A 16,518-nucleotide genomic window follows, 5' to 3' on the forward strand; every position below is an offset into this window, starting at 1 on the left:
ACATTGTTGAGGTTCCTCCGTGGAGAACCCTGTGTCCATGCTTGTTTTTCATTGATGAATACTATCCCGGCGCATGGAGATACCATTTTTTTTTAAAGTTTCTATTTATTTATTAGCGCAAGCAGGGGGAGCAGCAGAGGCAGAGGGAGAAACAGTTTCCCCACTGAGCAAGGAGCCCAACCCAGGGGTCGATTCCGGGACCCTGGGATCATGACCTGAGCTGAACACGTTCAGCCCGCTGAGCTGCCCAGGTCCCCTGTTGATCGGCATTTGGGTCACATGGTCATACTCAGTTTGGTTCTCAAACTCCCTTTTTGCAAAAGAGTGGGGAACTGGGGCTTGACGGGCTTGGTCTGAGTTCGGGGTCTGCCGGCTTCTGGTCGCCGCAGGTCTATAGGCAGGTTTCTTCCTTGCTCTCCGAGCCTCAGGCACCTTCTCGGTGGACTGGGGAGCTGTCCTGCCTGCTGGCCTGGGCTTCAGTGCAGTCGCTGTGATGCAGTCTGGGCTTCTGTCTGGGGAGGGGCTTCTAGGAGGCACGAGTGTTATACCACCCCAGGGAATGTTACTGCTTTGCCAGTTTTTTTTTTCTTTTTTAAGATTTGATTTATTTATTTGAGAGAGGAGAACACACACACACAGGGGCAGAAGGGCAGAGGGAGAAGGAGAAGCAGACTCCCCACGGAGCAGGGAGCCCAACACAAGGCTCCATCCCAGGACCGCAGGACCGTGACCTGAGCCACAGGCCAACGCTTAACCAACTGAGCCACCCCGGCGCCCCAGCTTTTATGATTTTCATCCTTCCCAGCCTTTCCTCTCTCGCCCTGGCTCTGAATCCCACTGCGGGGACACCAGCAGCAACTACTCCCTTTGACAAAGATTTCTTTACAACTTTTGGCTTTATTTCTTTGGCAGTCACTTGTTTGGTTGCTTATAGAAGTCCTCCCTGTTCCTGGCAGAAAGCAGTGAGAGTGTAGATATAATTGCTACGGAGGTCCTAGTGTGTATTTCAGTCTTTTCTGTATTTTACTATAAATAGAGACTTGACTAAGTAGGGATTTTTATTACAATAATAAGATCACGTATATATGCTCTTCAGTGACCAGTTTTTCTTGGCACACGAGAGATGGTGCATATCTTTCCATATTAGTAGATGTGGATCTGGTTCCTCTTTTTGTCTTAACGTCTCCCTGGCAGCCCATTGTATGGACGCAGCACCATTGGGGTAGGCATTTCCTCTTGCGGGCAGCTTCCAGGGTTTTTGCTGCCGTAGTCAGTACCGTGTTCCCTGGAGGTTGCATGAAGCCTCTGTAGGCGTGCGGTCCGGACCGGGGCAGCCACACAGCCCTGTGGCTCCCTCCGCAGTGAACAACCAAGCAAGCAAGCTCGCTTCCCCCCTTCTTCCCGCTGCTTTTCTGCATCCCTGGGGGTAGCCAGCAGGGGCGAGGCAGGCTGACCTAGAGCTCGAGTTTCTTAGAGTCTATGGGAAGGATTGTAGGAAAAACATTGTATGACATCCACTGCGAGAGTAACTTGATATCTCGGGGAGGACTTAGGCAGCCTCTGGATGCTTCCTCACGTAAGATCAGAGGATTGCTGTGTCAGTGGTCGTAAGAACAGTGATGTAAGAGCAGCGCCAAGTCAGCAGTAACATCCCATGTGCCGGAGAAACTGCAAACATGTTACCTGCGTATCCGGCCTCATGCTGGCGTATTCCAGGAAATTGGTTGTTACTATTATTATATATTAGGTATTTATGTATTTAAAGATTTTATTTATTTATTTGAGAGTTGAGAGGTCAGCAGGAGAAGCAGACTCCCCGCCGAGCAAGGAGCCCGATGTGGGACTCAATCCCAGGACTCCAGGATCATGCCCTGAGCCGAAGGCAGTTGCTTAACTGAGCCACCCAGGCGCCCTTGTATTTATTTTTATTCTGTACTCTTCTTTGAGGAACCAAAGATTTTTCCACTCTCCAGGCAAGGTTATATTTTCCTTTTTAGGAACCGCCCCCCCCCCCCCCCCCGGGGCCTCCCCGTTCTGAGCAAGATAGTGTGCCCCAACAACTGAGTTTGGATCTTTTTTTTTTTTTTTTTTTTTTTTAAGTTTTTCTTTTTTAAACTTTTTTTTTTTTTTTAGAATTTATTTATTTATTTGACAGAGAGAGATCACAGGTAGGCAGAGAGGCAGTCAGAGAGAGAGAGGAGGAAGCAGGCTCCCCGCCGAGCAGAGAGCCCGATGCGGGACTCGATCCCAGGACCCTGGGATCATGACCTGAGCCGAAGGCAGTGGCTTAACCCACTGAGCCACCCAGGCGCCCCGAGTTTGGATCTTTATTTTAGTTTGTCTTAGTTTTTGAAAAAGATTTTATTTATTTATTAGAGAGAGCATGAGCGGGGCAGGGGGCGAGGGAGAAGCAGACTGTCTGATGAGCACAGAGCCCGAGGGCCTCGATCCCAGGACCCGGAGATGATGACCTGAGCCAAAGGCACTTAATGAACTGAGCCACCCAGGCACCCTTATTTTATTTTATATATTCTTATTTTACTTATTTATTTTTTAAATACTTTATTTATTTATTTGGCAGACAGAGATCACAAGTAGGCAGAGAGGCAGGGAGAGAGAGAGGAGGAAGCAGGCTCCCTGCCAAGCGGAGAGCCCAATGCGGGACTCGATCCCAGGACCCTGGGATCATGACATGAGCTGAAGGCAGAGGCTCTAAAGCTCCCAGGTGCCCTGCACTTCTATTTTTTCTTTTTTTCCAGATCTTTAGAACTAGAGAACATGAGAGCTAGCAGGGCCTTGAGAATCCCCTAACCCGGTGATCTTTGTTAACTTTGACTTAAGCATGCCTTTCCTATTCTATATTCAGAGTGTTAATGTTCTCGTAGTGAAAACAGGCGCACAATGTAGATAAAGCTGAAGTCTCCTTGACCATCCCCGATCCTCCTCCTATTCCCAGAGAAGACCATTTTAGATTCATTTGGTATAAAGCACTTTCAGACCTCTTTCCTGTCCTCATACATAAAGATACACGTATGTGTATATGTACAGACACGCTCATTCTTAGAAATGCGTAGTGCTGGTTTGTGGGTTTCCTCCACCAGTTAATGGTGTTATACTGTTTCCATTATTCAGCAACTTGCCTTTTTTCCCCCTAAACAGTTAGTCTTGGAGATTGCTCATTCAACACCTTGACCCTTTTTTTTTTTTTTTTAAATAATCTGTACACCCAACGTAGGGCTAGAATTCATGACCCCCAAGATCAAGAATCACATGCTTTTCTGAATGAGCCAGCCAGATGGCCCCACATGTTGATTTTTTTTTTTCTTTAAAGTAAGCTCCACGGCCAGCGTGGAGCCCAGTGTGGGGCTTGAACTCACAGCCCTGACATGGAGACCTGGGCTGATACCAAGAGTCAGATGCTTAACTGACTGAGCCACCTGGGTGTTGTTGTTTTTTTTTTTTTCCCCCTTGAAGATTTTATTTATTTATTTGACAGAGATTACAAGTAGGCAGAGAGAAGCAGGGAGCAGGCTCCCTGCTGAGCAGAGAGCCCTATGCAGGGCTCGATCCCAGGACCCTGAGATCATGACCAGAGCTGAAGGCAGAGGCTTTAACCCACTGAGCCACCCAGGCACTCTTAGCCATCCGGTGTCTTGAACACACCTCACCTTGATCTTTTTTTTTTTAAAGATGTTATATATTTATTTGAGAGAGAAGGAAAGGGAATGCACATGAGTTGGGGAAGGGCCAAAGCCACCCAGGCACCCCACACCTTGATTTTAGCCAAAAGGCCGAGAAGCGATACACCTTGATTTTTTTTTTTTTTAAAGATTTTATTTATTTATTTGACCGAGAGAGAGATCACAAGTACGCAGAGAGGCAGGCAGAGAGAGGAGGAAGCAGGCTCCCCGCTGAGCAGAGAGCCCAATGCGGGCCTTGATCCCAGGACCCTGGGATCATGACCTGAGCTGAAGGCAGAGGCTTAAGCCACTGAGCCACCCAGGCGCCCCACCTTGATCTTTTTAATGACTCTGTTCTACTATACCAAGAGTGTAGAATCTTCTCCCTGGGCACACGCAGGTTTTCAGCAATGCCCGAGAGTTCTCTAGCATCATAAGTGCAGGCCCATCCTTGGCTGCTCACCTGTGCACATCTGGGTAGGTGACCAGGGTGGCTGGGTCACGAGGCAGTGAAAGCCCTACTGGATGGCTGTCAGGTGACAGTACTTGCTTCTCCCACTCTCGGGGTCTGAGAGGACCCACTTCTCCAGCCTCCATAAACACCTGTTTTTCTTAACCCGACGGGTAAAATAGTACACCGGTGCTCCACAGCTTCTTTTGGCGCTGTTAACTGTAAAGAGCATTGTAAATGTCAGCGAGCTGCTCTTTCTTTGGGGGAGAAACGTGTCTAGTCCAGGTGGGGGGAGCAGGAAAAACATTTGGCCACTATTAGTCAAAATGTTCTTCGTTGTTCTTTGTAAACAAGGAAATGGAGGATCGCACAATTGGTCAGCCCAGGGTGGGAACCAGAGTCGAGGGAACAAATCTTCGTCCAGGACTTTTTATGTTCCTTCAAAGAAACGCTGGTGGCATTAAACCCGCCCGTGCCAACAAGGCGTGCCACGATTCTTTTCTGGGTTTGGCAGAAAGTAATAATTTTGATCCTGTGGAATAACACGCCCTCAAATTCTGAAATATTTTTTCTTTTTTTTTTTTTTTTTCATTTGGAGCCATAGCCTCCAGCCAGGAGGTGATTTCCTCACTGAATGGGGAGAGTCGGGGAGCGTTTGAGTCACTGGTTGAAAGAGTACAGTGGGATGGGGGAGAGCCACGTGTCCCAGGCAGGGCATAGAGCACCAGGACGGATGGACGGACAGACGGATGGACGGACCCTCAGGCTCAGCACACTGCAACTTCCTTGACAGGCTGGGATCAGACCCGCTGCCGTTCACAGTAGCTAGAATAGGAAAAGAGAGAGTGGTATCTTTTTTTTTTTTTTTTTTTTTTAAGTGCAGAGATTCAGGAGCTGTTTTAGTTCTAAACATGTCTGCGGCGCGGTTATTTATAACAGGGAAAAATCAGTGACAAGCTCAAAGTCTAACAGCGGAGAACCACAGTGATGTCAGTAGTGACTTAGCTATTCCAGCTAACTTGCAAGTCCATCATGTCATGTTTGTGTTTAAAATATGTAAGGGGGGGCGCCTGGGTGGTTCAGTGGGTTAAGCCGCTGCCTTCGGCTCAGGTCATGATCTCGGGGTCCTGGGATCGAGCCCCGCATCAGTCTCTTTGCTCAGCAGGGAGCCTGCTTCCCCCATCTCTCTCTGCCTGCCTCTCTGCCTACTTGTGATCTCTCTGTGTCAAATAAATAAATAAATAAAATCTTAAAAAAAAAAAAAAAAGTAAGGATGGGGGTGCCTGAGTGGCTCAGCCGGTTGAGCGTCGGACTCTTGGCTTTGGCTCAGGTCGTGATCTCCTGGGTTGTGGGATCCAGCCCCCTGTGGGGACTGCGCTCAGCGGAGAGTCTGCTGGAAGATTCTCACCCTCTACCCCTCCCCCGACTTGTGCATGTGAGCTGGCTCGCTCTCGCTCGCTCTCCAAGAAATCTTTAAAAAAAACTAAAATAAATATTTAAATGATATGTTCTCTGCCTCTTGGAGTGTCATTTAGGAGAAATTTTTTGGAGGAGAACTCCCAATTTGTCCATTTTAAATGTGACCCAGCAATTACACTTCCGAGAGAATGTCCTACCAGGATTTTGCACAGTTGGCGTTAAGGATTTTGCATAGGACGGTGTTCACTTTAGGGCCGCCTGCGCTGGGGATTATTGGAGAGAATCCCAGTATCCATCAGCCGAGGTTAGAGAAATGCCTGAAGGTACATTTATATAATTGTGTGTCTCACAACTGCAGAAGGAAAGTGGGGTCGGCCCAGCCTGCCTATATGTACGACATGTGCTCTGGTCCGATGCTATATTCCTGTGTGTTAGCAAATGCAGAGGAACAAACTTAGAATCTATGTCGGCCATCAGCTGTGGTTTTCAGAGCACTGGCTCACAAAGTACTTTCACTTTCTACTTTGCATTCTGTAGTGTGTGTGGTTTTTTTACAGTAAACAGATCATACATTTGGAAGCAGGAAAGTAAGATCCCTGTATATAAAGTACCAATCCCCATGGGCCCACTCTCCTGAAAGGCTGTAAACTATTTTTTAAAAAAATTAATTTATTTATTTGACAGAGAGAGATCACAAGTAGGCAGAGAGGTAGGCAGAGAGAGAGGAGGAAGCAGGCTCCCCACCAAGCAGAGAGTCCGATACAGGGCTCAATCCCAAGACCCTGGGATCCCGACCCGAGCCGAAGGCAGAGGCTTTAACCCACTGAACCACCCAGGCGCCCTGTAAACTGTATTTACAGTGTGATTCCAGTTGTACGAAAGATGTACTAGAAGGATCTGCAAAAGAACAAGCCCAAAGCATTGGGCAGTCTTTGCTCTGGGTCGATGACGCGTGGTGGGTTTGAATTTTGTCTTCTCTCTTTTCTGAGTGTTTTCATTAAGCATGAATTTGCTTTCAAATTGGAAGAAAGAAATTCTGGGCTTTGTTTTTGGACTTTGCGGAGATTGGAATCCCAAGCCCTCATGAAACCTGCGTGTGCACGTGTTTCTCGGAAAGCTCGGTCGCTCTGCCTTCTCTGCTCATGGGCAGGATCCCAACCGGGAGGCCGAGGCTCAGGCCGGCCGCACGCTTGGGTTGCTGTCCTGTCTGGGCCTGAGCCCGTGGGAAGCTGAGCTCCCACAGGGCTAGTCCTGATCACTGAGGGATCCCAATGGCAGGTGAGGAGGTCGGGAACTGCTGTGGGTCTGCCACCCCCAGTGTTCAGCCCCCTCCCCATCGTGGCTCAGGCTCTGGCCAGGAAAGGAGTTTTGACCTCACTGCTCCTGGAAGGAGCAGGAAGAGATGGTGACCCAAGGTGGGTGTTGGAGTGTAGGGAGGGGACAGGGAAGGGTTCTACCTTGGGGATTATAAAAGCAATAAAATGAACTTTTTTTTTTTTTTTTTTTAAGATTTTATTTATTTATTTGAGAGAGAGACAGTGAGAGAGAGCATGAGCGAGGAGAAGGTCAGAGGGAGAAGCAGACTCCCCGTGGAGCTGGGAGCCCGATGCGGGACTCGATCCCGGGACTCTGGGATCATGACCTGAGCCGAAGGCAGTCGTCTAACCAACTGAGCCACCCAGGTGTCCCTAAAATGAGCTTTTTAAAACAAGAAACAGGGTTGGGAGGTGATATTGTTGAGAATCAGCCTTGTCTCCATAATGTACCTTGCTCATCTTTCCCAGTGAATACCCAGAAACCCTGGTTCTCAAAGGTTTTAAAAATTTAGGGGGCTATTTTGGGTTCCCACAATGGTGCAGGGCACTAAGGCATTGAGAAGGTGGAGGGCATGGATGCTAAAAGCCTGAAATGGGCAAGGCAGTCCTGCACAAGGAATATTCCTGTGACCCCAGGACCTTGGAATGTCTCATGGGAATCTGTTCCTAATTATCTGAGCCCAGAACTTAGGGCTCTGTTAATGTAAAGGCAACATATCTTTGGCGTGGTTAGAGATACTCTGAGTTTAGGAAGATGGTGTTGTCTACAATTTTCATTTAGGGCGATGAAAGTGATTTATACAGTATTTCCAAAAAGGTGACGTTGGCTCTGATAGGGTCCAGAGTTCCCACCCAGAGTAAGCACAGTTGTTTGAAAGGGCTCTGTAGCATTTCCAGTGGGTATAATCAAAGTGTATTTAATCAGTCCCCACAGGTGGGCATTGGGTTGAATTCAGTTTTGTACGTGTATGTTTACTCAGAAATTTCTCTAGGACATGTTTCTAGATGTAGAACTGCTGGGTCAGAATACAGGAATTCACATTGTTGATCTCAGTGTATTGCCAGGTTGCCTTCGGAGGCAGTTTAGACCCACTGACCGTATTGAGGGCACCCGTTTCCCCATATCCCGGCCAGCACTGGTTATGAAAGGTCATTGAAGTGTTTTCCAGTCTGGGGGCGCCCAGGTGGCTCAGTCCGTTACGCGTCCAACTCTTGATTTCAGCTTGGGTCATGATCTCAGGTTCCTGGGATGGAGCCCGGATTCGGGCTCCCCACTGAGGGGCGGGAGTCTGCTCGAGATTTCCTCCCCGCCCACGTCCTAACCCCCAACTTGCACATGCACTCGTGCTCTCTCTCTCTCTCTCTCCGCAAAATAAATAAATCTTTAAAATGTGCTTCCCGGGCGCCTGGGTGGCTCAGTGGGTTGGGCCACTGCCTTCGGCTCAGGTCATGGTCTCGGAGTCCTGGGATCGAGTCCCACGTCAGGCTCTCTGCTCAGCAGGGAGCCTGCTTCCTCCTCTCTCTCTCTGCCTGCCTCTCTGCCTACTTGTGATCTCTCTCTGTCAAACAAATAAATAAAATCTTAAAAAATAAAAAAATAAAAATAAATAAAATGTGCTTCCCTACGTGCATTATGTTTCTTTGGTTTCATAGTTCAGATATGTCTCTTCTGCCCGGGGTCTGTTGGGAGCTCGATTCCTGAAAGGATCACTGATGGGAGTATTATTTCTCTCTCACTTCCAGAGTCTGCTGGGAACAGCGCTGGGAAATCACGGGGGAGGAGGAGGCCGGGGCAGCCCTGCCCCACAGCCCCTGCTCTAACATTTCCCTCTGCCTTTTGCAGGAAGCTTGGAAGCATGCAATCGAGAAGGCCAAACACATGCCCGACCCCTGGGCCGAGTTCCACCTGGAGGATATTGCCACGGAATGTGCCACGCGTCACAGGTCGGCAGCTTGTCCAGGGCTGCTGTATGGCCCCAGGTCTTGAGGCGTCCTTGGGGGTCTGGGTCCTGCCTCTGCTCAGAATCACTGAGGCCTAAGTACCTTTGGAGGCCAAGGAGAAGGGAATAATAATAGCATCCGCCCATGAGCATTTCTGCAAGTTACCTCCTTGACTCCTTGGTGTGGTTGGTCCTCTAATGGACGAGGTGGTCAGGCAGGCCCAAGCCATGCTGCAGTAACAAATAACTCCACCAGCTCAGTGAGGGGGTGTTACGCTTTTCACTCGAGTGAAGTTGGCTGAGAGCCCAGCGACCATGGGGGGCCGCTCGGGGACCCCGCTACTCCCCATGTCGTGGTTCCACGGTCTCTCCACGTGGCCCCTGGTTGCCACTGAAGGGAGAGTGAATGCGTGTAGATAGCACGTGAGCTCTTTGATGCCTTGGCCCCAGGAAGATGCACAGATGGAGCTGTGACCGTCTAGATTTCCTATTAGGAAAGGGAGAGGAGTTATGTGAGGGGGTTTCAGGAAGAAAGAAAATAGCAAAATGCTACCACCAAGGGTAACTGTGATGACAGTAGCTCCTACGTGTTGAATCTGTGGGACAGGCACTATTTGAAGCCCTCTGTGTGTGTGTATTCATTTAAAAAAGCCTGAAGTAGGAACCATGGCAAGTATTTGAGGCCACTCTTGAGAATCTGATGAGGGTCATCCCAGAAAGCTGCACACGTATGTCTGATTTTGTGCATAATATTAGAGGGCTCTTGGACACGTCCTGGAGTCCACCCGCCGTCCTGTGACCTCTGTAGAGCCCTCCAGTCTGAGAGTCCTCTAAGCCAACACCCTGAGGTCCCATAATTGCCCCAGGGAGATAGAAGTTTGCCCAGGGTTACCTGCGTAGTTAATAAGCTAACTTTCTTCTTTTTTTTTTTTTTTAAGATTTTATTTATTTATGACAGAGATGACAAGTAGGCAGAGAAGCAGGCAGAAAGAAAGGAAGGGAAGCAGGCTCCCCGCTGAGCAGAGAGCCGATGCGGGGCTCGATCCCAGGATCCTAAGATCATGACCTGAGCCGAAGGCAGAAGCTGAGCCACCCGGGTGCCCCAATAAGCTAACCTTCTGACTCTCAGCTCAGGGTCTTTCCATTAGAACTCTGTTTCAAATGCAAGTGACAGAAACCTAGTTCACAGTGTTCAGCATAGAAGGGAATGTTTGGCTCACACATGTGGACTTTAGGTATGGCTGGTTCCAGATGCTCGAGGACACTTTGACCTTTGACCTCAGATAGATTCTCTTGTATCAGTGGCATAAATGCCCCCAAGAGCCCCCACATTTCATTTCATCCAATAGAAGAGGATCTTTTCTTTCTCCAGTAGTTTTAAAGAGAAGTTCCATAATAGAATGTCATTGGTCTGGCTTTGGTTATATGCCCCTCTCTGATGCAGTCATGTGCCAGGGAGCTTTTTCTCATTGGCGACGTGTGGATCTTATACTGCAAGCCAGAAGGTGCTGGGGATCGGTTCTGCCCAGTCTGCATATTCTGAGAGTGGAGGATGGTGGTCCCCTAACGGAAATTGGGACTGAAAGGACAGGCCAAAACAGTGTAAATTTCTAAATCTTTCTACGACACGTCCCTGCTCCTGCCTGTGAGAAGATGGCTCAGAGCCTGGCATGCACCCCCTCCCCACCACTGGAAACCTACCTCCTAGCAGGCCCTGGGGACTGTACTGGCAGCTAAGGTCAGCATTGTGGGGACTCCAGCAGGGGAGGGTGTGGACTCTGTTCCTCCCCAACTGTAAGGCCAGCATGGTGACTGGTTGGTCACTAGGCAACCCAGGGAGTCCCCTGGAAAAGCAGATCCCCAATGCTGAGCTGGCTCTGTGTGTCCTGGAGCTCTGTGGGTGCAGGGACCGAGCCAGACTATTTCCCAGCTGAAGCGGCTGCTGGCAGAGGGAGCTCAGGCTTCGATGGCTAGAATCTCCAGAAAATTTCTAAACTGGAACACTTCCTTGTTGGTTTCTGGTGGTGCTGGCTGCCCCTTTGTTGGGACAGATTTCCTGTTCACATGGATGGTACCCAGGCTGGCTCGGAGCAAGGCTGTGGTTGCAACTGACCGGGGTCTGCATCCTGGGCCCTCGGGCAAGTGACTCACCTCTCTGAGCTGCAGTTTCCCCACCTGGAAAGCGGGCGCCATCATGGTGCCAATCTAACAGAGCCGCTGTGAAGGTTAATTGAAGAGATCTGTTTAAACACCCTGCTCAGTGAACTTGGAGCAACTCTGACCTGTATGGGGTCAGTGGTTCTGAAGGACAAATGAGATCCGTCTGATACCCCATATCTCCCTCGTCCCTCAACTTCCGGCTGCCTCTCAGCCTTCAGTCTTGTTTGGAAGTGAGGGTAGACTTTTCCTTTACCTTCGTCTCTAGGTAGTGATAATAATCGTCATCATTGCCATTATTTATTGAACACAGGACATGGGTTGGTTGGAGGCAACTTGCGGCTCTGGCCCCCATCCCTGCCCCCGGCCTGGGAGAGGTTCCCTGCCAGGCCTCTGCTTGTCTTTCCCTGTAGAGGTTCCAGGCTCTGAGAAGCCTGTTCTCACGGAGCTGGGAGTGGTCTGGAGTCCGTCCCGCCGAGGGGTGAGCCAGGGAGGCCTCTGCTAGCGCTAAGAACACCTCAGCCCTGGGGGAGGTTTTAGAATTTAGGGATTTAGTGAGCTGAGGCGCTCTCTCGACCAGGCAAATGTGTTTGAGGCTCAGCCAGGCCTGGCTGAACCAGATTTACTCTGTGGAGATTCCTGAGAAAGAAGAGATGGTAATGTTCTGGAACCTTCCCTGTCTTATTCTGCCTTGGGTGTCCTCCAGCAGCCCCTTCCTCAGCTGGACTCAGGGACAGGACCTCCCCTACCCGTTCCTGCCCTAGGACACAAGCCCAGCTACCCGTCCTGGGCCTCACACAGGTGCCCAGCAAGAGAGCGGGCACTGCCGCCTCCTGTCCTGGGACATGCCATTTTTTGTGTAGACTGGTTAAAATAAGGATATTGATTTATTCAGTTGTTCATCCGACTTGGGTGTATTAAGCTTCCACAAGCACCGGGCCCTGCAGTGAAGAAGACAGACACAGGCCTGGCTTTGTGGGGTCCAAGGCGGGGGGCCAGATGGGGGAGCAGACCCACACACAGCACAAGTGTTGGGCAACACACTGGAGAGGAAGGGCCAGTGTGGGGGCCGGCCAGTGTGGGGGGCTTGGGAGGGGACAGAGACTGTCCACAGACCCACCCCGGGCAATTGGCTGGGCCTGTGGATAGGGCGTTCTCAGTCCCAAGGGCAGCGAGAAGCCAGAATAGTCTTTTGCTTTTATCCAGTGGGTGAGAGGACCATGGTATAGACGCTGTACCCGGGGCTGGCTTCTCTCTGCAGGTACAATGCTGTCACCGGCGAGTGGCTAGAAGATGAGGTTCTGATCAAGATGGCGTCTCAGGTGAGCCTTCCGCGGCCGTGTGGGCAGGGCTGAGGGCGGATTCCTCCTCAGCAGACTTCGGTCCCTGCTCCCTCCCTTTCACACTCACATGACTAACTTTGGGGCATTCTTTCTATTACTGTGTATTTATTTTATTTTTATAAGTTTTTTTAATAACTTTTTATAACTTTTATTGAGATATAATTCACACACTATGCAGCGTAGCCGTTTAAAGTATATGGGTTTGGTGTAGTCACAGAGATGTGCCTCCATCACCACAACCAATTCCAGAACGTTTCATTATCTGCGGAAGAAACTCTGTACTTACCCACCGGCAGCCAGCCTCGTCTCCCCCAGCTCTAGACAACTGCTAGTCTACCCCTGTCTCTGTAGGCTTACCTATACTGGCCTTTTTATTTTTATATTTTTTTAAGATTTTATTTATTATTTGAAACAGATCACAAGTAGGCAGAGAGGCAGGCAGAGAGAGAGAGGAGGAAGCAGGCTCCCCGCTGAGCAGAGAGCCCGATGTGGGGCTCGATCCCAGGACCCTGGGATCATGACCTGAGCCGAAGGCAGAGGTCTTACCCCACTAAGCCACATAGGCTCCCTGTATGTATGCTTTTGAGTATGGCTTCTTCTGCTCAGCATTTTGTCTGTGATGAGTTCATACTTGTTTTTGCTAGACCCATCATTTATAGAACAATACAGAATAATAGAACAGAACAACAGGGTATACTCACTCTGGTTGCTATATGGTGTTCCGAATGAGTAGACCTGATTATTTATCCGTTATACTCTTGATGGACATTTAGGCTGTTTCCACTACTTTTCTTCTCTTTTTCTTTTCTCTTTAAGATCTTATTTATTGGAGAGAGAGGGGGGTGGAGGCACAGTGGGAGAGGGACAAGCAGACTCTGCTGAGTGCAGAGCCGGACGTGAGGCTCGATCCCACAACCCTGAGACCATGACCTGAGCTGAAATCAAGAGTTGGATGCTTAGCTGACTGAGCCACCCAGACTCAGGGAACAGAAAAGCAGGGCTACAAAAACATTCTTTGAGGGCGCCTGGGTGGCTCAGTGCGTTAAGCCGCTGCCTTCGGCTCAGGTCATGATCTCAGGGTCCTGGGATCGAGTCCCGCATCGGGCTCTCTGCTTGGCGGGGAGCCTGCTTCCCTCTCTCTCTCTCTCTCTCTCTCTCTGCCTGCCTCTCCATCTACTTGTGATTTCTCTCTGTCAAATAAATAAATAAAATCTTTAAAAAAAAAAAAAAAAAAAAAACATTCTTTGACATGCTAGGTTACCTCCATAACATCTTCACCCCGTGAGTGTTCTTCCCCTCCCCCTCAGCCAGGGTTTTGGGGAGCAGGTGGCCTTGTCATCCCCCGAAACCTCCAGGCTAGAGGTTTGGTCAGGCTTTAGCGCCAGGGTAACGGAGGGAGGGCTCAGGAATTTTAGGATTAAGATGAGGTCCAGGTACCCATGTGGTGGGTGATGTCCGAGGGGAGAATCTCTTCCTGACTCAGGACTCGTTCTGGTGGGACATGGAGCCTGATAAGGCTCGCGTGGTCTCTTTCAGCCCTTCGGCCGTGGAGCGATGCGGGAGTGCTTCAGAACGTAAGTGACTCGGCCTGGCTCTCGGGGGACCTGCCTGGACTTCATGCTCTTAAGAGTGGGGGCCTTGCAACATTTCTGGCCGGGAAACCGAGACAGCAGCCTCTGCTTGTAGGCTGAGTGTCTCTCTCTCTGGTGTCCGCCGGACCACGCGTTTGCCCTGCTGTGGAGGGAGCCCCCTCTGGGGGGCGGGGAGCACTCAGGGAGAACTTGGAGTATCCCACTAAATTCCACTCTGATGTGTGGAGGCCACAAGAGGTGGGTTAAGAGACCTTTAACAGTGTCCCTTCAGCCTCTTCCCAGCCCTTTGAAGGATGCAGGGGGTCAGGCTGGGTGGACCCAAGAGCCCAGGCAGACCCTCTGCTGTCTCCCCCTCTCCCCTGCCCCCAGGAAGAAGCTCTCCAACTTCCTGCACACTCAGCAGTGGAAGGGGGCCTCGAACTACGTGGCAAAGCGCTACATCGAGTCTGTGGACAGGGACGTGTACTTTGAGGACGTGCGTCTACAGATGGAGGCCAAGCTCTGGGGAGAGGAGTATAATCGGCACAAGCCCCCCAAACAGGTCTGTGGCGCCCCTCCCGGCCACCTCCACCTTCCCACACAAGGCGGCCAGGGATGAGACTGGAGACAAAGTTAACCGTGGTGCCAGTCATGGTTCCCTTCACGGTCTTAACAGAAGCCAATAAGAGCCATCATCTGTTGAGCACGATTCACTATATGCAGTCATTTATAACTAAAAACAGAGAACTCAGGTTGTTTGAGGTTAGGATGTTTTGATCCCATTTACGGATGGGATCTATTAGGACTTTTTTTTTGCAGATATTAGCAACCTCAAAAGGGCTTCATGCTAAAAGGGAATTTACTACCTCATGTAACAGAAAGAGGGCTGGCTGCAGGTAAGGCTGGATCCAGGACCAGGCAGGTTGTTGAGAATCTCCCCCGCACCCCCATGTCCAGCCTTGGTGTTCTTCTGTGGGCCATGAGCAGCTGCGGGCTCACTTCCTGTCTTCTCAGAAACCTTGGTGCCAGGACAATACCTGTTTTCCCAGAAGTTCCAGTGGAAGTCTCAGAACTGGGTTTCATTGCCTCCGCTTAGGTCAGATGCCTGTTGCTGAGCTAGTCACAATAGCCAGGGGAGGGGATATGCAGATCGGGCAGGCCTGGGCCATATGCTCCCCCTTAGAGGCAGCAATGTGGGTCCTTCCCCCAGACTGTGCAGACTGAGATGGGTGGCTCCCAAGAAAAAGCAGAAGGAGAGGAGAAGGGGTAGTGTGTCTGCCCCTGGGGGAGCCCCAGGCCCAAAGGGGTTAAGTGACCTGCCCCAACAGGCAGGAAGGAGCCAGGACTCAAAGCCAGGTGTTTCAGGCCCCTGCCCACTTGGCTTCTGCAGATGAGCCCCCAGGTTGTTTAGCGAACCTGGGCAAAGCAGAGTTTCCTGTTGCCTGTGGGCATTTGAGAAACAGCACTCTGTGTCTCTGCCCTGCCCAGATTCATAGCTCAGCTTTCCACTGTTTGAGCACCTGCGAGATAACATACTACTGTCTCCTGGGCCCCTTGGGGGAGCCACACTTACAAGAAGTCAGCAGAATTCATTGAGCGCCTCCTGTTTGCATGACTCTTGATTAAGTACCTTCGGAGTAGACCCAAGAAGCCACAGTCCCCACCCGTGGGGTCTGTGACCACCTCAGTAATTTGCTACATGCCATCCTGGCCGCCTTTCTCTTCCTCCCTAAGCTTGTTCCTGCCTCAGGACCTTTGCTCTGGCTGTGCCATGCCTGTCGTCGTTTCTTGCCCTCCCCAACCCCAGCTCCATCCCTGCATGGTGAGTTCCTTCTCACAGTTCAGGTCTCAGCTCATATGTCACCTGCTCAGCAAGGCCGCCCCAGGCCATCCTAAATGAAGTAGCCTTTCCAGTGCTGTCCTGTCAGTTCATTCTGTCTGTTCTCGTTCCTCTTGCTTGGAGCAGTTGGCACTCTCCGGAAGAGTCTTGTCCCTGAGGTTAATATTGCGTCTCTCCCCCAGGGGCAGGGGATTCGTGCCTTGTTCACTCTGTCTCACAGTGCCCAGGTGCTCAGTAAATAATGTGGTTGGTTGGAATTGAGGAAGGGAAAGGAGCAGAGCTTTTTGAGGGGGGAGCCGGCTACCCCTCGTTAACTGCCTCCTGGCCAGTACGTGGCCTCACCATAGACTTCCTCGTAAGAGTAGAGTCAGTATTTGGGGTGAGAACCTCCGAGAACCAGCTGCTTCTTCCCCTTAGGCTGTTTCTTGGAACTGAGGTCACGTTTGGGGCAGTTCTCTGCTTGGGGCCGCGTCGACCTCTGCAGCTGTCATCGGCCTGTCTAGTGACCTAGCCACACAGTTCCTTGGATGGTTGCTTCCTTGGGAAACCCAGACCTGGGTCCTTCCGCTGTGGGTGTCGTTGAGGGGGCTGGGGTGCCGTGGGTACGGTCTCACGTCTTTCCAACCCCACTTTACAAACCATTCACAGGACTTAACACATGTCCTTCTGCGTACCGATGCCAAGTGTTTGGTTAAAAAAAAAATTCAGCAAGGAATGTCTTAACTCCCCATAGCAGGGAGAGAGCCATCCTTTATGGTTGGATGTATACGGCTCTCTAGAGTCGTATCCACAAGTAATACT

The 16,518-nt window shown here is 50.5% G+C and overlaps 1 protein-coding gene across 3 annotated transcripts in view; it reads left to right on the forward strand.

Annotated features, from left to right (window-relative positions):
- Nucleotides 1-16,518, forward strand: part of EEF2K (eukaryotic elongation factor 2 kinase) — a 61,594-nt gene that overhangs the window by 22,644 nt on the left and 22,432 nt on the right. For all 3 annotated transcript variants that reach the window (XM_059154270.1, XM_059154271.1, XM_059154272.1), the window contains exons 3-6: nucleotides 8,710-8,810; nucleotides 12,225-12,285; nucleotides 13,843-13,880; nucleotides 14,268-14,439. In XM_059154270.1, the coding sequence (XP_059010253.1) occupies nucleotides 8,710-8,810; nucleotides 12,225-12,285; nucleotides 13,843-13,880; nucleotides 14,268-14,439 (372 nt within the window). The remainder of the gene's footprint in view (nucleotides 1-8,709; nucleotides 8,811-12,224; nucleotides 12,286-13,842; nucleotides 13,881-14,267; nucleotides 14,440-16,518) is intronic.

This window comes from Mustela lutreola, chromosome 17, assembly GCF_030435805.1.
Source record: "Mustela lutreola isolate mMusLut2 chromosome 17, mMusLut2.pri, whole genome shotgun sequence".
Lineage (NCBI taxonomy): Eukaryota > Metazoa > Chordata > Mammalia > Carnivora > Mustelidae > Mustela > Mustela lutreola.